Source organism: Camellia sinensis, chromosome 3 (genome assembly GCF_055761805.1).
Source record: "Camellia sinensis isolate YWXY chromosome 3, ASM5576180v1, whole genome shotgun sequence".
Classification (NCBI taxonomy): Eukaryota; Viridiplantae; Streptophyta; class Magnoliopsida; order Ericales; family Theaceae; genus Camellia; species Camellia sinensis.
In genome coordinates, this window is record NC_138963.1 from 43888655 (window position 1) to 43913911 (window position 25257).

At 39.6% G+C, this 25257-nt stretch overlaps 1 protein-coding gene and 1 long non-coding RNA gene across 3 annotated transcripts; both read right to left on the minus strand.

The window, feature by feature from the left end:
- Positions 1-5288: 5288 nt before the first annotated feature.
- Positions 5289-23887, minus strand: LOC114298047 (protein NRT1/ PTR FAMILY 2.7). Of its 2 annotated transcripts, XM_082919664.1 has the most exons (6): positions 23691-23887; positions 22702-22919; positions 20776-20819; positions 19883-20383; positions 18869-19301; positions 5289-5889 (listed from the first exon to the last, which is right to left on the minus strand). In XM_082919664.1, the coding sequence occupies exons 1-6, from the start codon at positions 23782-23784 to the stop codon at positions 5467-5469; spliced, it is 1713 nt and encodes a 570-aa protein (XP_082775790.1). In that variant the 5' UTR covers positions 23785-23887; the 3' UTR covers positions 5289-5466. The 2 variants fall into 2 exon arrangements, with proteins under 2 accessions (XP_082775790.1, XP_082775791.1); XM_082919665.1 differs by lacking the exon at positions 22702-22919.
- On the minus strand, positions 15558-18860 carry LOC145822508 (uncharacterized). Its single transcript, XR_014363845.1, has 2 exons — positions 16331-18860; positions 15558-16263 (listed from the first exon to the last, which is right to left on the minus strand). It is a non-coding gene; the product is annotated as an uncharacterized LOC145822508 (long non-coding RNA).
- Positions 23888-25257: the final 1370 nt, after the last annotated feature.

Sequence of the window (25257 nt, forward strand, 5' to 3'; positions counted from 1 at the left end):
TAGAAGCTAATAGGGATCTGATCTTGTTTAGATGTAATTAATGGACATCCATGTTTGATACATGTATTTTTTTTTTTGGCACTGTTTGGGATTACGGTCAGGATTTGTAATACCAAGGATAGGGGATTATATATTAGAATACTTGTATCATTTTTTACTAGGGCAAGATATAGCATGATTGTTTTTGACCATGGGATGGGGTGACAGGGCCTCAGACCTAAGAAAGTTTGGCTTTGAGACAGAGTTTTATTGAATTGAATCTAAGGATGCCCAAATCTTCTCTAAACACCAAACAGACTTTTATTTATAGTTTTCAAAATTCTGATAAATAAATAAAAAAGTGAAAATGTTACCAAATAGGATAAACTTCTAAAGTTGAGAAATACATCATAAATATACGTGGCTTATGCATTTTAGTTACGCAAAAAAGAAAAAAAGAAATTGTTGCATTCCTTTACGTTTGTTTATGGTATTATTGTTTGCTTGTCGGATTATTTCATGGGGGATTGGATATAATAGAATTAGAAGGGGATAAGTTATACTATGGAATAATTGTACCAAAACACATAAAATAAAATAATGAATGAGATCATATTAATTATATATAATTGGTTATTGTGGGATAAATAATGAGATACAGGAAGATGATTATTTTTTATTATTTTTCATTAGGAAGAACTCAAAATGATTGCACTTCTCAATGTAAGTGAGAATTGTGTCTTGTGTCACAAGTTGCATTTGCAAAGATGCTATACTTGTACCTCTACAAAAATTGCAATTATTTTGATTTGTTTATGTTGGAACACAATTCTTCTTTTCTTTTTTGGTTTGATACTTTCAGCATATGTTCAATATGTTTTGGGATGGGTAAGTGGTGGGATAAAATATGGGATAAGGGGACCCTCATAGTAATTTCCCCTTTTTATTTACCCAAATACAAATATAATTTTTTTACTTACACAGAAATTAATTATAGAATCGTATATAATTTTCTCACATGGGTTTTGTTTGATTATCGGGATCCTGTATTCTTAAACTTTTTCTACCAAATAAGTGGCATCAAGATTAATGGTCCAATCTAGGGGTGTAATAATGGCCTAGCCCGGCCCACTCGGGCTCAGGCCGGCCATGGCAAGCCATGTGGACTTCCGCTTTTTTGGTGGGCCGAGTCAGTCTGGCTTGTGGGCCAAAAAGTGGGGCACAAGCCCACTCATATTAGGGCCTAGGGTCTGGATTCGAGCCTGGCCGGCCTAGTTTTTTTTTAATTTTTTGGGCAAAAAATAAACGATAAATATATTATGTATATAGATTATTTATGAGGGATAAAAAAAAAATTGTACTAGTGTATTTTAGTTAAGATTAATGAGATGTTTAGTTATATTTCATGTGTAGCAGTATTTAAATTTAATTATGCATGAATTGTGTTTTTTTTTTTTTTGTTATGAACTTATGACTAAAAAAGTATGAAATTATGTAATTTTCTTCTTTTGAAATGAATAATTTTATATATATCAGAATGAAACTTGTAATATTACAATCATTAAATTAAATAACATTTATTAAATGAATAATTTTTATTTCAAAATGAAATAAAATATTACAAAAATTTATATCATTAAATAAAATAGAAGTGATAATAGAGCAATTGCATCACTGTAGGTCAAATACATTCTAATTACGTTGGTATCTACTAGCCTACTAATCATTTACATTACACTCCACCTCAATAATCTAATACAAAAAAATAACGAAATGAAATATTCAAAAACAATTTATTGATCAATCATCGGAGAAGTCAGACAATTCACTCGCATTGCCTGAGGATATGTCATCCAAATCAGTTTGAATTTTCTCATTTTCACTATAATTTTGTCTTCTCATAAGCGCATGCATATGATCTCTAGATATTATCAGTGTCTCAACCATTTGGGGCAAAAGCCTGCTATGGTAATCACTCAACACCAGTCCACCTACACAAAAAGCTGTTTTCTAAACAACTGTAGAAATATGAATGGTTAGTATATCACGGGCTATTTGTGAGACCACAGGCCATATAGTTTCATTTTGTTTCCACCAATCCAAAATGTCAAATTATCGAAATCATCCATTGATAGGCTTTCCAAATAACGTTGTAGTTCAAAACTACTTATACTTGTATGTTGAGATATTCTTTTACTTTTTATTCGTGAAAAGATAAGGCTGCTAGTATAGTGTGTAGATGTATTTGCAGATGCAACTATCCTGTATTCTTCAAATAATGTTTTGCGTGTTTTCATAATGGAGGCAAATTATTTTTGATTAGCAAAAATACATTCCAAAATTTTTTGTAAATCATTTGTTTTTTTTTTTTTTACACCTATGATCAATTATTATGGCTAAACCTAAAAGATGAGGTAATGAATCAAAGTATTTATCAAATTTTTCTTTCATTGCAATAATAATAGTTATATAATATTCATTACACATATATTTTACGAAAACGTTCATTATTTTTGCTAACATATGCAAAACAAATGGTGAAATAGGAATATATATGTATATATATATATAAGAAAATAATTTTGTTGCAGTATTAAAAACGTTTAGAAAATCTTTATACAAGGTTACTTGGCTCCAATTAAATTCTGTGGGAGTTAGAACTCCTCCTATTGATATTGTTGCAAAAAATAAATCTATTACTTTTCTTTGTTAACAAACTTTTTAAAATATATTATACGTTAAATTTCACCTGTTGTTTATATCTAAAATTAATTTTTTAAATGACATATTTTCTTGTTGACAAATTTTCTTGTATTCTGAAATTTGATTAGTAGAAGACATAATAGTAACAACTGCATTTTTTATTATCAGTACAGAAGTCTCGTATATATGCATAATTTCTTTAACAATCAAGTTTAAATTATGGGCACAATAACGAATATGAAATAAATCACCACTAACAAGTAAATGTAAAATTGATTTCAAATGGGATATAGTCTGATTGTAATATGTTGCATTATCTAAGCGAATGATTAGTGTATGGAAATTCAACTAATCTAAATGAAACAATTCTTTTATTTAATTTTCAATCATTATCAATAAAATGTGCAATGATATATTGATATTCTAAACCATTATTTGTTTACAGATCAGATGTTAAATAAACTTTTCTATTCAAATTTTTGAATATGTCAAATAATTCATTTTTAATATCCTCAAATTTCTTTAAAATCCTATTTCTAGTAGTATTTAAAAAAAAAAAAAAATTTTGATATTGCGGTGCAAAACTTTCATGAATCATTTGGGCAAAATCAAGACATTCACTAGTAATTACATGTTATTTTTTAATAATACAATCAATTACAGAATTTTGTGCACGTATAGGATTATATGAAAATGTTTGCAAATGACCAGTTGATGAAGCTCCTAATTGCATTTGACTTTTAATATCAAGTTGTTGATGTTATAAATGTTTGTTAGCATGCCTTTTTAGATGACTAGTAACCCCTGCAAATGCAGCACTAAGTAAATATGTACAATATTTACATTTTGCTTTAAATATAATTGTACCATCAGGATTATTTGCAGATATTTTTTTGAAATGTTCCCAAACAGCACACTAGTCGTGTCCCTGGATGATGATCCAGCTGTTGGAAGAGGAATATTAGGTACATTAGAAGAAGAATAAAAATATTCATGTTGTGTATTATATGCATCAATATCAACATAAACATTAGGAATATCAGGATTCATATGTAAGGAAAATAATATATAAGAACTGACAATTAATTTAAATAATGAGTAAACAATAACAAGTAATATATGTTAAGAAATAATTAATATAAAAAACTGAGTAACTGATAAATTTAATTCAACTAATTAATGTTATCAACTGACAAGAAATTGAGAGTTTGAGAGACAGAATTATTTGTGAGAAATAAAATAAGAAAGGAGGAATATTTATAGGAGTTTGGGAGGATGAGGTTAATTTGTAAATAAATAAAAAAATTCGGGCTGTTTGATGTTAAATGGTCATGTGACCGTTTCAATTAAATTCATGGGCAATGGTAGAGGGTCACAATTTTTGTGGCTCAAATGGCTCAAAACTGTCAAAACGACGTCGTTTTGAGCACAAAACATGCCAAAACGACGTCGTTTTGACAGTTTTGAGCCATTTGAGCCACACAAATTGTGGCTCTCAAACATTATATTCTAAATTCATATATATATATATATATATATATATTTCCATTGCTGCATGTGCAGCAGACATTAGATTCAAAGTTTTTTTTTTTTACTGTTGTTGAAGCGTGCAACATTGAATATTTATTCATTTATTTATTTTTGAATTTTGACTGTTACTCAGTCAAAGAATTATTGAGGGAGGGGGTGGGCTGGAGGGCCGGGGCATCCGAAGGACGAAATTTTTTTTGTGGACCAGGCTGACGGGCCACGGGTTAGGCCGAGTTTTAAAATAACGGCTCAAGCCTAAGGTCTTGGATTGAGCTTGGGTCAGAGTCTAACTGAATTTCAGATCGTCTATAGATCTCGGACTATTTTTATACTCCTAATCCAATCTCTCCCAATCTCCCTCTTATCCATGTACACATTTTTAAATAATCACCAACTAATAATGCTTGATTGAGGACTAGTTGGCTACCCCTAGTCCAATCTCCCCCACTCTCCCTCTTATTCATGTACAGATTTCCAAATAATGACCAACAAATAATGCTTGATTGAGACTAGGACTAGTTGACAATCCATTATTATATGCAGTGATTGAAACACCAATTTGAAAGGATAGGCTGGATTGGTGTAAAAAGACTTTTAGGTTTTGTTTGTGTTAAATTATTTGTCTTTTTTTTACAAAAGTATAAATAATTTAGATCACATCAATTAATATTTTTTTTTTATTTTCCTACACGTCATTTTATAAGAAATTAAAAAATACATTTATTTAGAACATTTTAAACCACCTCTTAATTAGAAAAGTCAAGAAAGTTAAATTAAAAAAAAAAAAAAAAAACTCTTTTAATAAGTGTAATGGGCCCACGAGCCAGGATTGGTCCAGTTTTAGAAACAAGTTCAACCCAAAATAATTATAAAACATGAAAATCTATTCTAATTATTGAAAAGAAAAAGGAAAAATTGATCTTGAACTCACGAGTGCTACACACTATGGGAAGAAGTAAAATCATAAATTTTGATCTAACAATCCTAAATATCTAGAAAAATATCTTGAAAATTACATCAATAGATTACATTCATTTTAGTGTAAATTATATCATTTCAATTTTAAATTTACACCATACACAAATTTGCATCATACACTTCACTTTTGAATAATTTTTAAAATACAAATTCTGAATACATAGCATTTTTCAATTTTGATACATAAAACAAATGGATATGTACAAACAACACCACAACAACAGATGCAGTAGTAAATCAGACACCAAATTGAACTCTTGATCAACCCCAAATATATCATTCAATGGACCTAAAACCATCATCATCATCATCCACCACATCTTCAACATCTTGATACTTGTACAACCAAGCACACACTAAATAATAGCCAAAGTTCAACACCCCTACCGAACTCAACACCCAATACACATTATCCATCCTTCCATCATTTATATTGTCCGGCAACCACAGTGTCGCCCTCCGAACAATCCCAACCACGGCGGTGCTCAAATAAAACGCAATGCCGATGAGCAGAGCCACCAATGCTGTCGACGTGCTTTTCAACAACGGAGGAAATTCTTGGTAATAGAACGCGACGTTGCCGGGCAAATGAAATGCCTCTGCGATACCGGCAATAACTAGCTGTGGTACTAGCCATAAGACAGACATGGGTACGACAGTGGAACCATTGGTTTGGTTTTGAAGGTGGTGAGCGTCAACCTAGCAAAACAATAAACCGAATATTAAGCTCAAATGTTATGACAACAATGATAGAAAATATGATATTAATAGAATTTAAATTGAAGTTTTAGCTTTGGAGAGTCTGTCTAGGAGTCACGTTGCCACTGTTGTAAAATAGATTTTCCTTTTCTTAATGGATTAAAGCAATTTTAAAATAAAATCTCAGTTTGCTCACAGTCTAATGTTTAGTTGTTGGTAAAAAGATTGTATTTATAGAAATATGTAATAAGAAGAGTATAATATCCCATTAATGCGTAAAAGTTCAACAAGGATCCCATGTCTCCAAAAATTTCTGTCCCCCTGTCCCAAAATACTCACAGCCATTGAATCATGTGAGAATCCCAAAATTTGAGAATCCCAAGACATATCCAATAGTTGTGAGTGCTTTGGCACATGGGGACAGAAATTTTTGGGGACACGGGATCCTAAGGCGTAAAAGTTAGATTTTATTATCCAAAAAACTCTTTGTGGGGGCCGAATATTGGGAGTCGTAAAGAGGCCGAATAGTTGAACTTGGAGAGTTGAGATATATATAGCATTCGACTCCGTCTCGCATGTTCAAATCTCTCTCTATTCAGTCAAATGGCCGGTTGGGCAAGGAGCCGAGTGAAAAGCAGTTCGTTACAAAATAAGCCGAATAGCGAACTGAAGGTGGGCCCAACCCCAAGGCCCAAGAAAGAAAAGATATAAATAAAGGAATATCAGCCAGAAAAAGGTATGTGAGAACCATTACACTTAACTTAAAATATAAGTAATCTTGAGTGTAGGGACTGACTTGCCCGTCGGAGTGCTAATTCCGGCACCCCCGACCGGAGTATTTATTCCTTTTCAAGTGACATCCAGAGGATCACGAGCGTCCCCTGGGATCCGAAGAGTATTTCCAAACCATTTCCCCACAATTGGCGCCGTCTGTGGGAATACTCAAATGCATCCATGGCGAGCGTAACGGAAGACTCTCTGATAGTCACTGATGAAACCATACAGAGAGACGACCTCACTCCAACAAACATGCTTGGACCGGAGACTATCCCCGCAAGACGCGCTTTGAACTTCGTCTCACCCTCAACTTCAGAGCATGAGACAATGCAAGCAATCATGGAACAAGCAAAGCAAAACAAGCAGAGGTTGGAGAGCATGATCGCTGAGAACAAACGTCTCCGTCAGGATTTGGCCTTGGAAGTGGTGAAGTCTAAACAAGCTGTACGCCAAGATCCAGAACGACCTCTGAGGGCAGGTGGTCGACGACCTTGAGCCCGACAACAAGACACTGATAGCGACTCCGACTCATTATCCCCGGAGCCCAAGAAAAAGGGACAACCCGAAACTTCCAATTCCTCTGAAAAGAGTCCACGTATAAGGCATAAGCACAGAAAAAACAGTTCAGATGAAGAAGACCAGCATGATCCTTTTGTGCGACGGATCACTAGGGCGGTTCTACCCAAAAAGTTCAAAGCTTCGTCATTCACTCTTTATGATGGAAAGTCAGACCCCACCGATCACATCCGTCATTATAAGCAAGCCATGACGTTGCATGCAGACGACGAGGCCCTCATGTGCCGAATATTTCCCAACAGTTTGGGACCATTGGCTGTCAGGTGGTATTATAAATTGGAGCCGGCTTCGATCAAAAGCTTCCATCAATTACAGAAAATCCTTCAAGGCCAGATTCATCACCAACAAGGTCCAGCCAAAACAAGCTGACTCTCTCTGGGCAATGCAGATCCAGCCAGGAGAAACACTAAGAGCGTATTCGGCGCGCTATTGGGAGTTCTTTAACCTTGTTGATGACGCTTGCAACGACTCCATGGCCATCACTGCCTTCAAAATGGGTTTGCATCTTGACAGTGCTCTCCGCAGCTCTTTGACTAGAAGACCCCCCAAAATAGTCTGGTCGTTGATGAAGAAAGTTAAGGAATATTGCAAGGTAGAGAATGACGCCTTGCGGGTTAAAGCCGGAAACGTGGCCAACAAGACAGCCCCTTCTGAGATTGCTAAGTCGATAAGTTCCGTACCACCTCAAAGCCCCAAACCGCGGCATCGGGCTAAACGAGATAAGAGACGGGATTCTCGTCGAGCAAGCGACCAATGCTCCCACCAAGCAAGTGAACAACTGCAAGCCAATAGCAGGCGCACAAGACGCACCGACAAGAAATACACGGAGTTGACAGAGCCGATCAGTGCGGTGATGTCCAAAATCCAACACCTTCCATTCTTCAAATGGCTGTCGAAAATGGTGGGGCCTCTCGACACGCGAAGACAGGATAGGCGGTGCGAGTATCACAAGGATCATGGCCATGATACTGAGAGTTGTTATGCATTGAAGGATCACCTGGAGGAATTGGTACAAGATGGCCGGCTACAACAGTACGCCCGAAAAGGCAACCCAACCAAAGCAATAGCCTTAAGACAGGATTCACCTCCACTCGACGTGATCCACCGATATACAGCATGCCAATGTCATCTGCAGTGCATACGATTCAGTCGAGTCCCGAACCTCATAATCAACTCACACCGGCTAAACGGCCCCATGAAGCTGCAAACATTGCTTTTGATGATTCAAATTTGGCCGGAGTGACACTGCTCGTCATTGATCCCTTGGTAATTGAGTTACGCGTAAACCGGTTCACCGTTGAGCGCGTACTCATTGACCCAGAGAGCACATCGAAAGGCATGTATTACAAGACATTCATCAAACTCGACTTCTCTGAATCAGACATTTCCCCAGCTCCTTATCCACTATTTGGCTTCAACGCCAATCCAGAATACCCATTGGGGAAAATCACACTACCCGTTCATGAGGGCTCCCGAACAGTGGATGTGGAGTTCTTGGTCGTCAAGCTGCCATCGCCGTATAATCTCATCATAGGGCGATCTTGGTTGCATACTATGCAGGCCGTGCCAAGCACCTATCATCAGCTGCTATGCTTCCTAACAGAACGCGGCATTGAGCAAATCCGTGGCACCCAGAAATTGGCACAAGCATGTTATCTCCTTGCTGCAAAAACGCCAAAGGAGTTGCAAGTGAACTCTATTGAAGTGACAGATCGGGAGAGCCTCGACGATGTTGGGCGGCTCCCCAATGAAAAGGCCACGGAAACCCTAGACCGAGTTAAAATCAACGAAAACCCAGACAGATTCTTCATGGTCGGCGCCTCCCTGAATTAAACCGACAAACAGTAGCTAATTTCCTTCCTGCTTGGCAATCTTGATGTATTTGCATGGACTCCATATGAGATGCCGGGTGTAGATCCATCTGTTTCACAACACTTTTGATTGTTGACCCTAATGCAAGCCGATCATTCAGAAAAGTCGGCGATCAGCCGCAGAGCACACTGCCGTCGTTGTTGAAGAGGTTGATCGGTTGCTTGATGCCAGAGCAATCAGGGAAGTGACCTACCCTACATGGCTCTCTAATACTATGGTTGTGAAGAAGAAAAATGGGACTTGGCGGGTCTGCGTCGATTTCACAGACCTAAACAAAGCCTGCCCCAAAGACTGTTTTCTTCTCCCCAAGATAAACCAACTTGTAGATGCTACGACGCGTCATCAACGTATAAGCTTCCTCGATGCCTACAGAGGCTATCATCAAATCGCTATGCATCTGGAGGACCAAGACAAAACTGCATTCCTTACCCCAAGAGGAACCTATTGCTATAAGGTTACGCCTTTTGGGCTGAAGAATGCAAGGGCAACTTACGAGAGACTAGTCACCACCATGTTCAAGGAGCAACTCGGCTACACTATGGAAGTGTATATTGACGATATGGTGGTCAAGTACAAGGAAGAGCAGAATCATAGAGCCGATTTGGAAGAGACATTCAGCATTCTACGCAAATATGAAATGAAGCTGAATGCTTCCAAATGTGCGTTTGGGATCGGCTCTGGCAAATTCTTGGGTTACATTGTCAACCACCGAGGAATCGAAGCCAACCCAAGGTAAATCATAGCAATCCTGGAGCTCGGCTCCCCTCGTTCAGTAAAAGAGGTTCAAAAGTTGATGGGGATGGCCGCCGCACTCAACAGGTTCATCAGTCGGTCCACAAATCGTTGCCGACAATTCTTTCATACACTACGATCGGGCAAGGCTTTTGAATTGTCCGCCGAATGCGAAGCTGCTTTCAACGACCTCAAGACCTACCTCCGCTAAGTACCACTCTTGACAATACCTTCTGCTGGTGACCCGCTCATTTTGTATCTGGCAGTTTCCGACTGGGTCGTCAGCGCCGTACTGATAAAGGAAGAGCTGAGGGAGCAGCGGCCAGTGTACTATGTGAGCAAGGCAATGGTTGACGCCGAAACACGCTACCTTCTGCTGGAAAAACTCATCCTAGCCCTAGTCATGGCGGCAAGAAAACTGATGCATTACTTCCAAGGGCATAGCATTGGGGTACTAACAGATTATCCCCTCTGATTAGTACTACGTAGTGCAGAAGCATCAGGACGTGTTTCAAAGTGGGATCTTGAGCTTGGCCAGTATGATATTCAGTTTTTACCTAGAACCTCAATCAAAGAACAGGTGCTTGACGACTTTGTTGTCGAATTCACTGGGGGTCTTGCCGACTTCAATTCTGATGAAATTCGATCGAAGCCGAACTGCAGAATTTATGTTGGGGACATTTGGCAGTTGTACTGTGATAGATCATCCAATCAGCGGGGCAGTGGAGCCGGAGTTGTAATCATGGCTCCCGACGGCGCAATAATTAAGCAGGCCGTCAAGCTCGGCTTCAAAGCATCAAATAACGAAGCCGAATACAAAGCCCTTTTAGCCGGTTTTCCGAATGCACATCTTCTGGGTGCTCGGCGTTTGCTTGTATTTTGCGATTCAAAACTGGTGATCAATCAGCTAAAGGGGGAGTACGCGGCAAGAAACGACCGTGTGGCAGCCTATATGAAAACGGCCAACTCCTTACTAGCAAAATTTGACCATCATGAATTGAACCAGATAACACGTGATCAGAACACACATGCAAATGCCCTGGCTTGCCTAGCCTCCGCCATTAACTCAGAGATTAAATAGACCATCGAAGTAGGTTTCATCCCGAAGCCGAACATTGGCCCTTCAGAGGAAGTCCAGGTCAATGTTATAGAATCTGGACCGAGTTGGATGGATCCCATTGCTGCATTCCTGTTTTTCGAACAGCTCCCAGAGGACAAGAAAGAAGCGTATAAGCTACGAAACAAAGCCCTGCGATACTACTTGGATCCGCAAGGGAAGCTTTACAAAAAATCCCTTTCTGGCCCATACTTAGAATGCGTACACCCAGACAAAGTCGAAGAGCTTCTGACTGAAATACATGAAGGCAGTTGTGGCGCCCATTCTAACGGGCCCTGTTTGGCTCATCGAGCTGTGACACAAGGGTATTACTAGCCGACAATAAGAGCCAATGCCGAATGTTACGTGAAAAAGTGTGAACAGTGCCAGAAGTTCTCTCCTTTGACCCACCTACCTGCTGAAGAGTTAAGCTCCATAACCAGTCCTTGGCCGTTCGCCCAATAGGGACTTGACATCGTCAGACCACTGCCTCGTGCCCCGGGTAACAAGCGATTTTTTATTGTCACGACAGATTATTTTACAAAATGGGTAGAAGCGGAGGCACTAACGCATATCCGAGATACCGACATGAAGCATTTTTTTTGGACAAGTATCATAACACGATTCGGCATTCCAAGAGCACTTATCTCAGACAACGACACCCAGTTTGATTGTGGCGTCTACCGAGAGTTGTGCAGCAAGTATGGTATCCGGCCTTACTTTTTCACACCGGCTTATCCGCAAAGCAATGGTCAGGCTGAAACCTCTAATAAATCCATCATGGATAGCATCAAAAAGAGGCTGGAGAAAGCTAAGGGCAGATGGGTCAAGGAATTGTCGAGTGTGTTGTGGGCCCATCGAACTACGCCGAGGTGATCTACCGGGGAAACGCCGATTGCTCTATGCTTTGGAATCCAGGAAATCATACCCCTGGAGATCGGCCTCCTAACCTTGAAATCGAAAGTTTTTGATATGGGCCAAAACGACATGATGCTAGCCTTGGATTTGGTTCTGATTGAAGAACGAAGAGACAGTGCCCTTGCATCTGTAGCGCGGTATCAACAACAGCTTGCTAAGGCGTAAAATCAACGTGTTCAGTTACGCCGCTACACACCAAGAGAGTTGGTCCTGAAGAAATTACTCCCAGCTGCCAGGAAATCGGCCGATGGAAAATTGGGTCCTAATTGGGACGGCCCTTATCAGGTCGACTCGATCGCGGGAGTAGGGGCATATCAGTTAAAAGACATGTCTAGAAGGAGTCTTTCACGGCCTTGGAATTCAACGCATTTACGTAAATTCTATCATTGACCCGACTTGTGGGGCTTGATATTTGTACATATTTTACTTCTGCAATACAAAGTTTCTCATTTCTTCATCACGCAATTCAGTTGACAAGTCTCCAGATTCGGAGCCCCATCGGTGCATGACACCTTTGGGCCGATTAAGTCTCTGGATTCGGAGCGCCCTTCGTGGATCTCACGATTGGCCGATTAAGCCTCCGGATTCGAAACGCCCTTCGTGGATATCACGATTAGCCAATACAAGTCTCCAGATTTAGAGCCCCACTAGTGCTTCACACCTTTGGGCCGATCAAGTCTCCGGATTCGGAGCGCCTTTCGTGGATCTCAGCCGATTAAGCCTCCAGATTCAGAGCGCCCTTCGTGGATATCACGATTCGCTAATACAAGTCTCCGGATTCGAAGCCCCACTGGTGCATGACACCCTTGGGCCGATTAAGCCTCTAGATTCGGAGCGCTCTTCATGGATATCACGATTGGCCAATACAAGTCTCCGGATTCGGAGCGCCCTTCACGGATCTCACGATTGGCCGATTAAGCCTCCGGATTCGGAGCGCCCTTCGTGAATATCATGATTGACCAATACAAGTCTCTAGATTTGGAGCCCCACTAGTGCATTACACCTTTGGACCGATTAAGTATCTGGGTTCGGAGCGCCCTTCGTGGATCTCACGATTGGCCGATTAAGCCTCCGGATTCGGAGTGCCCTTCGTGGATATCACGATTGGCCAATATAAGTCTCCGGATTTGGAGCCCCACTGGTGCGTTACACCTTTGGGCTGATTAAGTCTTCGGATTCGGAGCGCCCTTCGTGGATCTGACGATTGGCCGATTAAGCCTCCAGATTCGAAGCGCCCTTCGTGGATATCACAATTGGCGAATACAAGTCTTCGGATTCGGAGCCCCACTGGTGCATGACACCCTTAGGCCGATTAAGCCTCTGGATTCGGAGCACCCTTCGTGGATATCACGATTGGCCAATACAAGTCTCCGAATTTGGAGCTCCCTTCGTGGATCTCACGATTGGCCAATTAAACCTCCGGATTCGAAGCGCCCTTTGTGGATATCATGATTGGCCAATACAAGTCTCCAGCTTCGGAGCCCCACTAGTGCATCACACCTTTGGGCCGATTAAGTCTCCGGATTCGGAGCGCCCTTTGTGGATCTCATGATTGGTCGATTAAGCTTTCGGATTCGAAGCGCCCTTTGTGGATATCACGATTGGCCAACACAAGTCTCTGGATTCGGAGCCCCACTGGTACGTCACACCTTTGGGCCGATTAAGTCTCCAGATTCGAAGCGCCCTTCGTGGATCTAACGATTGGCCGATTAAGCTTCCGGATTCAGAGCGCCCTTCGTGGATATCACGACTGGCCCATACAAGTCTCCGGATTCAGAGCCCCACTGGAGCATGACACCCTTGGGCCGATTAAGCCTCCGAATTCGGAGCGCCCTTCGTGGATATCACGATTGGCCAATACAAGTCTCTGGATTCGGATATCACGTGGATATCACGATTGGCCAATACTCCTTTGGGTCGATTAAGCTTCCGGATTCGGAACCCCATCAGTGCAAGACACCCTTAGGCCGATTAAGCCTCCGGATTCGGAGCGCCCTTCGTGGATAAGACGATTGGCCGTCTCTGAACTTGGAGCCCCATTAGTGCATGACACCGTATAAACGAGGGCTAAAACATGTAAACATTCAAAATGAAATGGGGTAAGCCATACAAACGAGGGCTAAAACATGTAAACATTCAAAATGAAATGGGGCAAGCCGTATAAATGCATGGCGAAACATACCGTATAAATATGTCGTACGAACGTTCAAAATAAAATGCGTCCTTAGATTAATCAATTGGCATGGAGTGTACTAATATAATTAGAAAGTACAATAACACTTGAAATAGAAAGTGTACTATTATTCAATTAAACAATAATTACAAAAATTTTGCATTATAATATCTAATTTTATCCGGCGTCTCCTTTGTCGTCACTCTTCTTGACTTCGAAGGCGGAAAAGGGGAAGTGATCACATCGGTACAGCAGAAACGCCGAATCAACGCCCGCTGGTCGGAAAGCCTCTGCGGCTTAAAGTGCCTTGATCCAACCGTGCCTAAAGCCTCGATTCTCACATCGGCAGACCTCCTCTGCAAGTTTCTCTTTGGTTTTGTCGATCCCAACCTTCCGGCTGCATGGAAGCCTTGTTCATAACCCATGGTCCTCGCATTTTCTACGGCAAACATGCTTGCCGTATCTCGGTCGACAATGGCGTGACTTAAAAGCCATTGGGTCACTCTCTCCTCCACGACCGAGTTAGATTGACTCGCCGCATGCGGCTCGATAGCTTGAGCTTTCCTAATCTCCCTAAGCTCACGCTCGGCCTTCTCCGCGCAAGCCTCCAAACTGCGGATTCGTTCGTCCTTCTTCTCTATTTCCCGTCACACGGCACGCACACGCATGCCGACTTCATAAGTGGTATACAGCCCCTTCACCGCCCCATGGATGCCTTCGCGAAATACTTCAAAATCTTGTCATCCAACCATCGACAGCTGGACTTCCGGTGGAAAGATCTGTCGAGCGAACTCAACTGCTACCCCTGGATCGTTAACGACAGAATCCGCCTCCGTCATCAGTTTATTCCCCACAAAAATCGCAAAACTCAGCGGTTGTGGCGTTGCGTCGGGTTCGCTTCTCGGTCGCGGTCGCGGGGAGCTTCTTCGTTGTTGTTTTTCTTTTCGAGGTGATCTACTTCGACGACTTGGGGGCTGACGTTTTTCCCGTTCCTTGAACGTCCTTCCTCCCGTACGTGGAGGCTCACTGCTGCGATTCATTGTAGTGTCTAGCTCAGTCAATGTTCGTCCTTCTCCTCTGCTGTTAAAGAATAGTCTGTTTGACATTCGATGAACTAGTATGCAGCGCCACCGAGGCAATGTCATTAATTCTAAACGCCAAAAGCCAGATGCCGATCGGATCATTCCATGAACTAGTCCTATTCGGCTTCTGAAGCTCATGCACTGGCTGGGGCAAGGGCAGATTTATTAATCTGATCGGCCAAGTATCTAAACCCAATGCCGATCGATTTATGCCGCAGTCGTTCCATGAACTAGTCCTATTCGGCATTTGAAGCTCGTGCACTGGCTGAGGCAAGGGCAGATTTATTAATTTGATCGGCCAAGTACCTAAACCGAATGCCGATCGATTTATGCCGTAGCCACTCGATTTATTAATTATGATACTTGGTATTGAAAACAAAATGTAGCCATTTTACAATTGAAAGCAATACCATTCATTAATAACAAAATTTAGCACAAACAATAGCAAGGTAAAAAAGAAAATTTTCATTAGTAAATTGGGCACAAATTGTAGCCATTTTACATACGAAAATTACTAAACAAAAAACTACAAGTTCGCATGAAAATGCCTAGCAAAAAACTATGACTGTAGCAATATATGAAAATTACCAAACGAAAAGCTGTAAAAATACATTCGAAATCCTAAAGCAAAAACAAGTGCCGCCCAAATTAGTCCTCGGAGTTAGGCTCCAGCAGCTCAACATCCACTTGCTCATATGGAATCGGCATAGCCAATGTCACATCAGCAGCAGTAAGGGCTTTGAGCCAGCCGTGTTTGAATCCCCGATTTTCAGATTTGGGAACTTCATCCACATTCTCGGCGAAAGCAGCACTTTTCCTGGCCTCGAATGCCTTGGAAGCCTCCGAGTCGGCTGCTTCCTTCGCCTTCTTTATTTCTTCCAACTCAGCCTCCAGTTTGGAGATATCCCCTCCTGGCCCAATTTGAGCACGTCTTCGCTTGCGTCCACCCTCTTCTCGGTGGCTGATCTCAGTTGATCCGCATTACGCGCCCTCTCCATCTCGGCCTCGGCCCGTACGCCTTCCATCTTCACCCTTAAAGCTTCGAACTCGGCCTTGCTCCTTTGGCCCTCAATTTCTATTTGTAAACGGCCAAGCTATTCGACGACGTCATGATAGTGACGGCCCATCTCGGCTATCCTTCCGACGATCTGCAAAACAGAAAATTAAAACCAAAACAGTATTTACATAAAGTGAAGACAAAGTCAAGATATATACCAAAAGAGCCGATTGAGCGGCCAATGCTATTGTAACCAGATCTGGTTCTGCCCAAAAAGCCGCCTTGTCAGCCAGCAATGAGATGGACGTTGTCATACTGAATGCGACCGTTGGATCTTTAATTACCGAAGTATCAGAGGAGATCGGCGTGTTTTTTATCCTCGGTTGAATGACAAAAGACACGATCACATCCGATCCTTCTAAACGAGGTCGTTTGTCGGCACGATTTTCTTCTGAGCAAGCCTTAACCTCGGCAAAACGTTTCTCTGCCCTTTACTCAGCCTCTTGATCGGCCTGCACAACCACAGCGGACTCGGCATTTTGGTTTTTTGTCATTTTCTCCTCAATGACAGGCAAAGAAGGCTGAGATTCGGCAGCAGGTAGGGAGGGCAAAGATTCGGCGGCAGGCGGCACATCAGATAGAATGGCCTCTGCTCTTCGCCACGAGGCCATTCTTTCCGCGTTCGCCTTCTTGGCAAGTTTTGTGAGGCTTAACCCAGCCATGTCTTCAGGGTATGCGCTAGAAAAGTCCTCTAAATCGTTAAAAATGTCGTCAAATGGAAGGTCCCCTCGACCCGAAGTGGACGGAGGGTCGGCTGAATTAAGGCCGGCTTCCTCAAAGGCCAACTTCAATGCCTCGTCTACTTCCGGTTCGGACTGATCTGACTCAGCGACCTCAGCTACCTCCACCCGCTCCAAATCGGACCCCTCGAAACCAACTTGCCGCAAGTTTTTGAAGTCGATCAAAATGAGAGCGGTAAGAGACTCTTCACCCTTCGGAATTGGGATGTTTTATGCCGCCGAGAAGGTCGTATATGTCGGCTTGTAGCAAAGCAGAACGTGGGCTGCCCTCCCCTGTTTCTGAAGACTCGGACGGCTAAAATTTCTGCATAAGCAAAACCATTAGGTCATGACTTCAAAAACCATTAGGTCTGCGATTTTGATTTCTGAAAGAACAGCGTCGTCAGTTGAGGTCATGACTTTCTTCAAATCGTTTCCTGCATAAGCAAAACCATTAGGTCTCAAAAGGAAAGGTTTGCAAATATAACAAAAGAAAAATAAACACAAGAAGCTATACGGCCACCTGGTTCACCCCTCTGCCTAGAAATAGGATCGAGGCGATCCTCGCCTTCGCCGAATTCCCAGTTGTCTTGGACGATGACCATAACATCATCGACTCGCTTCCCAGAGCTGGAAAGCATAGTCACTAGTTGATGGTCGGTGTCCTTGGCCCTAAGGAAATAACGTCCGTGCCGACCAGAAGACTTGGCCAAGGCATAATAATGCCGAATAGCAGGAATGCCGAGGTTAATCCTAAGGCGACGGTTTAGCTCTATAATCAGCATTATGATTCTAAAAAAGTTGACATTAGATTGGGAAGGGATTAGACCCCAATGGCAAAGCACAACCCTAAGGAATGGGTGAAGGGGGAAACGGACTCCACCTTCTGCGATTGATAGGAGAGGGAAGACGATCGTGGTTTCATCAGCCCTCTCCATATCGAGGGTGCCGTCTGTCACAAGTGACAGACGGATGTCATCAGGAATGAAAAAATGGCGTCAGAAGCCAAAAATTCGATCCAATGAGAGGAGATCTTTCAAATGTTTTGCCATTCTCTTTAGTTTATAGGAATATTCTAGACCAAAAACAAATCAGGAAAAAGGATTTAGAGCAGAGAGGGAGAAAACTTACAAGAGACGAAGAGGGTAGTGAAGGAAAGGAAGTTGTAGAGATAATTCGGAAGGTATTCCAGCGATGAGCGTCTAAAAGTGTGTATGTAGACGTCAAATTTTAAATCATAATAAATAGAAGTGTATGAAGGGGTAGGAAGTTGAAATGATAACCGAGAAGCGTGTGCTCAGACATCTACATTAGAATAAGGTCAGCTGCCGAGTTTCGGCTCTGACTTTTCGAGTGCAAAACCAAACACTCCAGCCAACTATCGTTAGTGGAGTGCTTGGGGGCAATTGTGGGGACCGAATATTGGGAGTCGTAAAGAGGCCGAATAGTTGAACTTGGAGAGTTGAGATATATATAGCATTCGGCTCCGTCTCGCATGTTCAAATCCCTCCCTATTCGGTCAAATGGCCGGTTGGGCAAGGGGCCGAGTGAAAAGCAGTTCGCTACAAAATAAGCCGAATGGCGAACTGAAGGTGGGCCCAACCCCGAGGCCCAAGAAAGAAAAGATATAAATAGAGAAATATCAGCCAGAAAGAGGTATGTGAGAACCATTACACTTAACTTAAAATACAAGTAACCTTGAGTGTAGGGACGAACTTGCTCGTCGGAGTGCTAATTCTGGCACCCACGACCGGAGTATTTATTCCCTTTCAGGTGACATCCAGAGGATCACGAGCGTCCCCTAAGATCGGAAGAGTATTTCCAAACCACTTCCCCACACTCTTGTATTGAATATTGAATTTAAAACTTTAACGAAACTAACATAATAAACATAATACTAGCATTAATATATAATTTCTATAATGGTTTGTTATGAAAAACTTAAATAATAATTTTATTTTTATTAAAATTCTCTACCATCTTGAGCCGCTTTAACTCCACCAGGGCTGATACCACCATGCTCAGCACGTTCGCCACATGACCAACCCCGACTCGTTGTAGAGGTGTCAGCGTTCGAGCGGTGAGCTTCTTCCAGAGGGGATATAACAAGCGGTCAATGACGGCAATGGAGATGGAAGTGGAGACAAGTATGAAGACGGTCATGGACCCAGCTGGGATTTTGAAATGGGGCCCAACGTGGCGGTCGACGCTGAGGGCTTGGAGGGTAGTTAGGCTGGATTGGATGGCCAATGGGGTGGTTAAGAATATGCCCGTTGACCATAGTGGGAAGATTCTGATTAGCCTTTTGAGATCTTCTACTTGTTGGATTGTGCATAAGTTCCATAGTTTTGCTATTAAGCCATCTTCTCGGATGTCTCCTTCGGTTTTTAAGGCTGCACGGTTTAAGAACCTGTATATTAAGAGAACAAAATGATGTTATAATAAGTTGTCAAAATCTCAATCCGAATTTTATGATCATACTACAGTTTACAATTCATTAAAGCAAAATCGATCTAAATCATACAAAAAATTTCTTGTATGTAGGACTTTTGGTCCTAATAGTTGAATATTATAAAATTGTGAAATCGTGATCAGATGCTATCGTATTCAATTCAATTTTAAGTACTATTTTGTATTGTATGCATTATTTTATCAAAAAACTATGTTTTGTTCTCTCCCTCTCTCTTTGCATAGTAGATTTATTTGTTCAATTCTTTATGTTTTTCTTTCCAATATTATTGTTGCAATTGCACACTAAAATATAATAATATTTTTCAACCATTTTTCTGTTTCTTTTCTTCGTTTTTGTTTATCCTTTTTGCATTATATAGCTCTCCCTGTATTTTATCTTATTTATAGCATTTTCCAAATGAAAATGAACAATGGATTGGTCAACATTAACAAGAAAATCCAATATTCATTAAGTAATATATTCCATTCCACATGATGTAATTTGAAAAATGTAATTAAATCAGCCAGTCAAAACCTTACTTGAAAGACTCCGAAGGTGTTGCAGCCACCATCTTCGTGCCCCCATCAACCGGATTCTGGTAATAATCTTCACTTCTGCCCGAACCCAATACATTCCTTTTCCGGATAGCAGCAACAACAACCTGACCCAAACCCATGAACGGGCTGCCCTGGGGCTTAACCCGTCTGTAGAACCGTGCCCCAAAAACAAAAATGGCTAACCCAAGAATGTTAACCACAGCACAGATCCCAAACCCCCAACCCCAGCCCACATTGTCTTCAACATAGACAATGGCTGTGCCACTTACTGCTGAAGAGGAGTACAAAATGAAGATAAACCAGTTCCAAAAAATGGATTGTTGCTTGGGATTGTCAAACTGGTCAGCACCCATTGTTCCTATGGTGAATCTTGTGCCTCCCACACCTACGATGGCTAGGGCTAGGGCTGTGTATAGGACTGCATATTGGGCCTTTGTTGGGTTGGTGCATAAGGTTGATCCATTGTTGTCACATGGTGGTGGCCTCGAGTCCAGATCCCCTCCTTGAGCCCCCTCCTTCATTCCCTCCTTGCAGGGGCCTTCGGGTCCACTTTGATGTCTAGTTTTGATAATCTGAACCGTTCATATTTTTAGATTTATTCAGTATATTATACCTGTAAAAAATCAAATTGATCGGATATCAGAAAGTATGCGTTCAGAAAATTGGGACTACAAACTATTTTTTAATAAACAGTTTTCCGAACGCATACTTTCTGATATCCGATCAACTTGATTTTTTACAGGTATGATATACTGAATAAATCTAAAAATATGAACGGTTCGGATTATCAAAACTGGACCTCAAAGTGGACCCGAAGGCCCCTACAAGGAGGGAATGAAGGAGGGGCCTCAAGGGGAGGATCCCAATTCGGTGGCCTCAAGGAGTCTAGTGTTGAGGTTAGCATTAGAAGGACTATGCCCTGCAAAGTTATGACTTGGTCAATTTAGAAGTAACCAAGAAGGATTTGAACAAGGATTAATTAATTTCAATGTACTTCAAATTACAAGGATAATGTTTTTTTGGGGATCAGGTCGAGTGCCACTATGGTAGTCTTCGCCACTTCAGAGTGAGGAAGGGAAATGATAGTTTTTGTGGTGGGTTACTTATGTATATTATATATATAGTTAATATAATATTAAGATTCAAATTATTTTAATATTATTTAATGATTAATAATTTTTATATATATATATATATATAATATTTTCTTTTATAGATTTATATACAATTCGGGTCGTAAGTTGTCCAGCTAATTGTCTCATTATGTCATTGCATAAACCATCTACAATTTGATCAAGTTTTTAAATTTCTGCCCCAAGTTCATATCAAATTTAAAAATATTGTTTAAGTCCTTAAAAAAATGTGAGTTGGACTCAATTTGCTCGTATTTTGCCCGGCATGTCTGAATTGTATATCAGGGGTTTTAATGAGAAAAAAGATGAAAAAATAATAAATTTCTCTTTTGTTTTTTGTGAAAATTAGGAATTAAAAACTAAAAAAATGGTAACCTGAAAACGACCAAAATCATGTGGTGCATCTTTTGTTATTTTTGGAAAACTAATTAGGTGGCAGTAGGTCCCGTCATTAATGATGTGATGTTTTGATCTTGGAGTTGTATTTTTTTTTTTTTTTTACTTTTTTAATGCATTAGTGCTATTAGTGGTGATGTTTTTAGTGGGATGAATCATTGTTGTTATTTTTGTAAGGACAAAAGTTAAAAGTGCTCAAACCACTTGCCTAAAAAAGCAACACACTAATCAAAGGCGGAGAAGGATTCATGATATATTTTTTTTATGATACTTAATATTATTCTTTAATATATGGTCAATAGGTTATATTAATAAGGACCTTATTAATAAAGGAAAAAATTAGGGATCTTGAAAATTTTTTCATGAAAATGATTATGAAAAATTTATGATCATTAGATTACCTTGATTAGTGTATGGTGTTTTATTCTAAGTGTAATCCAAGGGTCACAAAGCTTTCATGATTATTTTCATGAAAGGTCTTTCATGATACCTAACATTGCTGATTAATAAATGAGATAAAGACGTATAGCCAAACTGATAAGTCTATAGAAATCAATAAATATGTTGGTGATGCATTAATTCAGATGATGATTAATTAAAATTATTCAATGGAGGAAGAGGGGTTGTATTAGCATTGTTGTATAGAACTTCCAAATTATAAAGTGAAATTATGTCATCATTTCATTTCTTCGTTGCCAATTATAATTTTTTTTCTTTTTTCTTCCCTTAATCTAAATGAATGTCATCAAGTTTTTTTTTTTTTTTTTTTTTTTACCGAAACACAGAGGGAAAGGACAGATCAATAATTGTAGCAACAATACGGATCACGAAAGAAATTTCTTGAAAATTATCTTGAAACTTGAACGGTTGATCGATTTTTAAGTTCTTCGGTCATTTGGTCCCAATTTCAAAAAAAAAAATTCGCTACACATTTTCGTTACTCGTAACATTTTTGTAATTATAGGGTTGCAATAAGACTATATATCTATACTATTATAAAGTGAACACATAATATGGTGTCCTGAAGCTTGTTTTATTCTCCTCATGCCATGTGGCAGTGTTTTTTATTTTTTTAAAAAAAGTTAAACAAAGAGATGGGCAAGGCTTGAACCCATGACCATGGGTTTAAGTACGAGGACTCATACCACTTAAACTAAGTACACATTATAATATTAATTTCATTATTATTTTCTTTTATTCCTATTTATTTAATTTGCACACACATCGTGTATGCCCAACCGCTAGTACATATAAAAGAAAGCTGAGTATTACCAGGAAGGAAATGACAGAAGAAATGCAGATGACAGAGAAAGAGCCCAAGTAGGAGTCGGCGATGATAGCTCCAATGACCGGAAACATGGTAGTGCAGCCATAGACAACGTTGCCTATTTGGGCAGAATCGATGCTTTTCACGTTGAGTTCCCCTATCATATACACTATCAGGTTGCTCATCCATCCTCCTGCCGCCACCGTCAATCCCGCCGTCGATGCTTCACATTTTCAACATATATATTGATATGAATGGAAGTGAAATATACACTTTTCACTTCTATAATTTAACTCAAATTTTACTTTAATTCCTGTTGTTTCATTTCAAAGAATCTGATTTTACATGTATATTTCAAGAGATTGACGAGGGTCTCAAAATATGCTCTCTCTCTCTCTAAAAAAAACTCTAGCCACTCTCTCCTTCTCTTTGATATCTATTCTTTAGGAGGGAGAGAACGATACTTTAGCTTTCTTCTCCCATTTGTTTCTACTCTAACAATTTCATTATTTTTGTTTCATGTTCCTCACTATATACGGAAACTTTTAGATCTAGACTCAAATCTTATTCATAATTAAGATCCGGCACTATTAAATGCATTTTTATAAGCAATTATCTCATATTTATAATATTTTATTTTATAATATAGGGGTGAGAATTATAGGATCATAACTACCGACTGCAACGATAAAGGAAAGGTGTTTGGTGGTGATTGTTAGTTTGTTTTTTTTTTGTTGCAATAATGTCTCTTTGTATAAAGGTTTCCTCCTTTCATGGAGGCTTTCTTCGTTTTATTCCTTTTGGGATCTGTCTATATATTCTAATATATTTTATTAAATAAAGTTAGATATGCAATATATTAGGCATCGTGCTTTTTCAAAAAAAAAAAAAAAAAAAGTACACTTTTAATTTAACCGAATGAACAAATTAAAACTGAAGCAAGAAGGTAGATCAAACTATGAAGGTTAAAAGTGCATGGATGAAAGAGAGAGACCTGCAATGAAGGGAAAGGCCCTCCAGCTGCCACGCTTATGGCCGGAAGATGGTAGCTTCGATTCTTCATCGGCAGCGGAGAGTGAACCGTCCATGGTGGTGCAAACCAAACTGTTTTATTGTTAGCTCAAGTTTATGCCTCCGAGTGTGAGTCTCTATGCATGTGTAGAGACGTACATCAAAAACCTTGACTTAATATGCCGTCAATATATAGCATAGACTATAATTTATAGTTTTATATTTATCATATTTTTATATATATGTTTATTATTTTATTTGTCTATATAATATAGAAAATAATTTGCAAAGAGAAAAAATACCATTGAGAATAATGTGTGAATAGCATTTGTGAAATGAAAGAATCACAAGAAATCATCTTATTATATATTAAAATTATCTATAAAAATTATGTTGTATATTATTAGGGAAAGGTTATGTGTAGGTCTTAATAGGTAAATTTATTGTCTAATAGATCCTATAATAATAAATGACGTTTTTTATTAAACACTATTAAAAAATATTACTAATTGTTAATTTTCAACAACAGTTTGAAATTTTATCATAAAAAATGTCACTAATTATAAGTTTTAGCGACAATTTAAAAAAAAATTTCACCAAAAAAGGTCATTAATTTTGAACTTTCAATGACAGTTTGAAAAAATTGTCTCAAAAAAATATCACTAATTGTAAGTTTTAATTATAATTTATAAAAATCGTGACAAAAAAATCACTAATTATCAAATTTTTTAGCGACGTGTAAAAAAATCGTTATAAAAAATTACTTTTAGTGACCATTTTACCATGACTTATTTTTAATATACTTGATAAAAATTAAGTTCAACTATTAGAACATATTAATAATTTACCCATATTATTATTCATATAATATTAGTATAATGAATCAAATCATTCTTGTATTTCTGATGCAGTGGTAACACATGGATGTAAGCATAACCCGATATAAAAAAAAAAATCACGTGTGACATTACTCAATTACCATATGAATTCAAAACAATAGCATTTCGGAATATATCCATTTAGGGCTGGTTTGACGTCCATCAAAAAATATAAAAAGTTAAAAAGTTGTTACTGTTTACAAAAAAATATATAAATAAATAAATTTATAAAAAAAAAGTACAAGTTGAAAAGTGTATTGAAATGATGTGCTGTCTGCCGTGCTGCTAGTACACATTAGGCAGCTGATGCACTTCTCATGATACACGGGACAATGTTGTTCTGCTCGTGAGGGCCCATCACATGTCTCATTTTGATAATCTGAACCGTCAATGTGTAGAACTCGTCGAGTACTATATGCCTGTAAAAAAATCACGTTAATCAGATATCGATAACTATATGATCAAATCAGTTTTGTATAACAAAATTAGACGGTACACAAAGTAACGATTGATAAAAAACTAATCCAATTAGATAGCTATTGATATCCGATCAACGTAATTTTTTACAAGCATATAGTACTCGACAAGTTGTACACATTGAACGATTTCGATTATCAAAAAGGGACACATGGTGGACCCCCACAGGGAGAACAACACCGTCCAATCCAAACA

Excerpts from the sequence above, each read along its gene's own strand:
- LOC114298047 (XM_082919664.1), bottom strand. The coding sequence starts at position 23,784 with ATGGACGGTTCACTCTCCGCTGCCGATGAAGAATCGAAGCTACCATCT. Across the intron at positions 20,384-20,775 it reads TCAACACTAGACTCCTTGAG|GCCACCACCATGTGACAACA; the intron begins GCCACCGAATTG and ends TCTGGACTCGAG. Across the intron at positions 5,890-18,868 it reads AGTTAAAGCGGCTCAAGATG|GTTGACGCTCACCACCTTCA; the intron begins GTAGAGAATTTT and ends TTGTTTTGCTAG.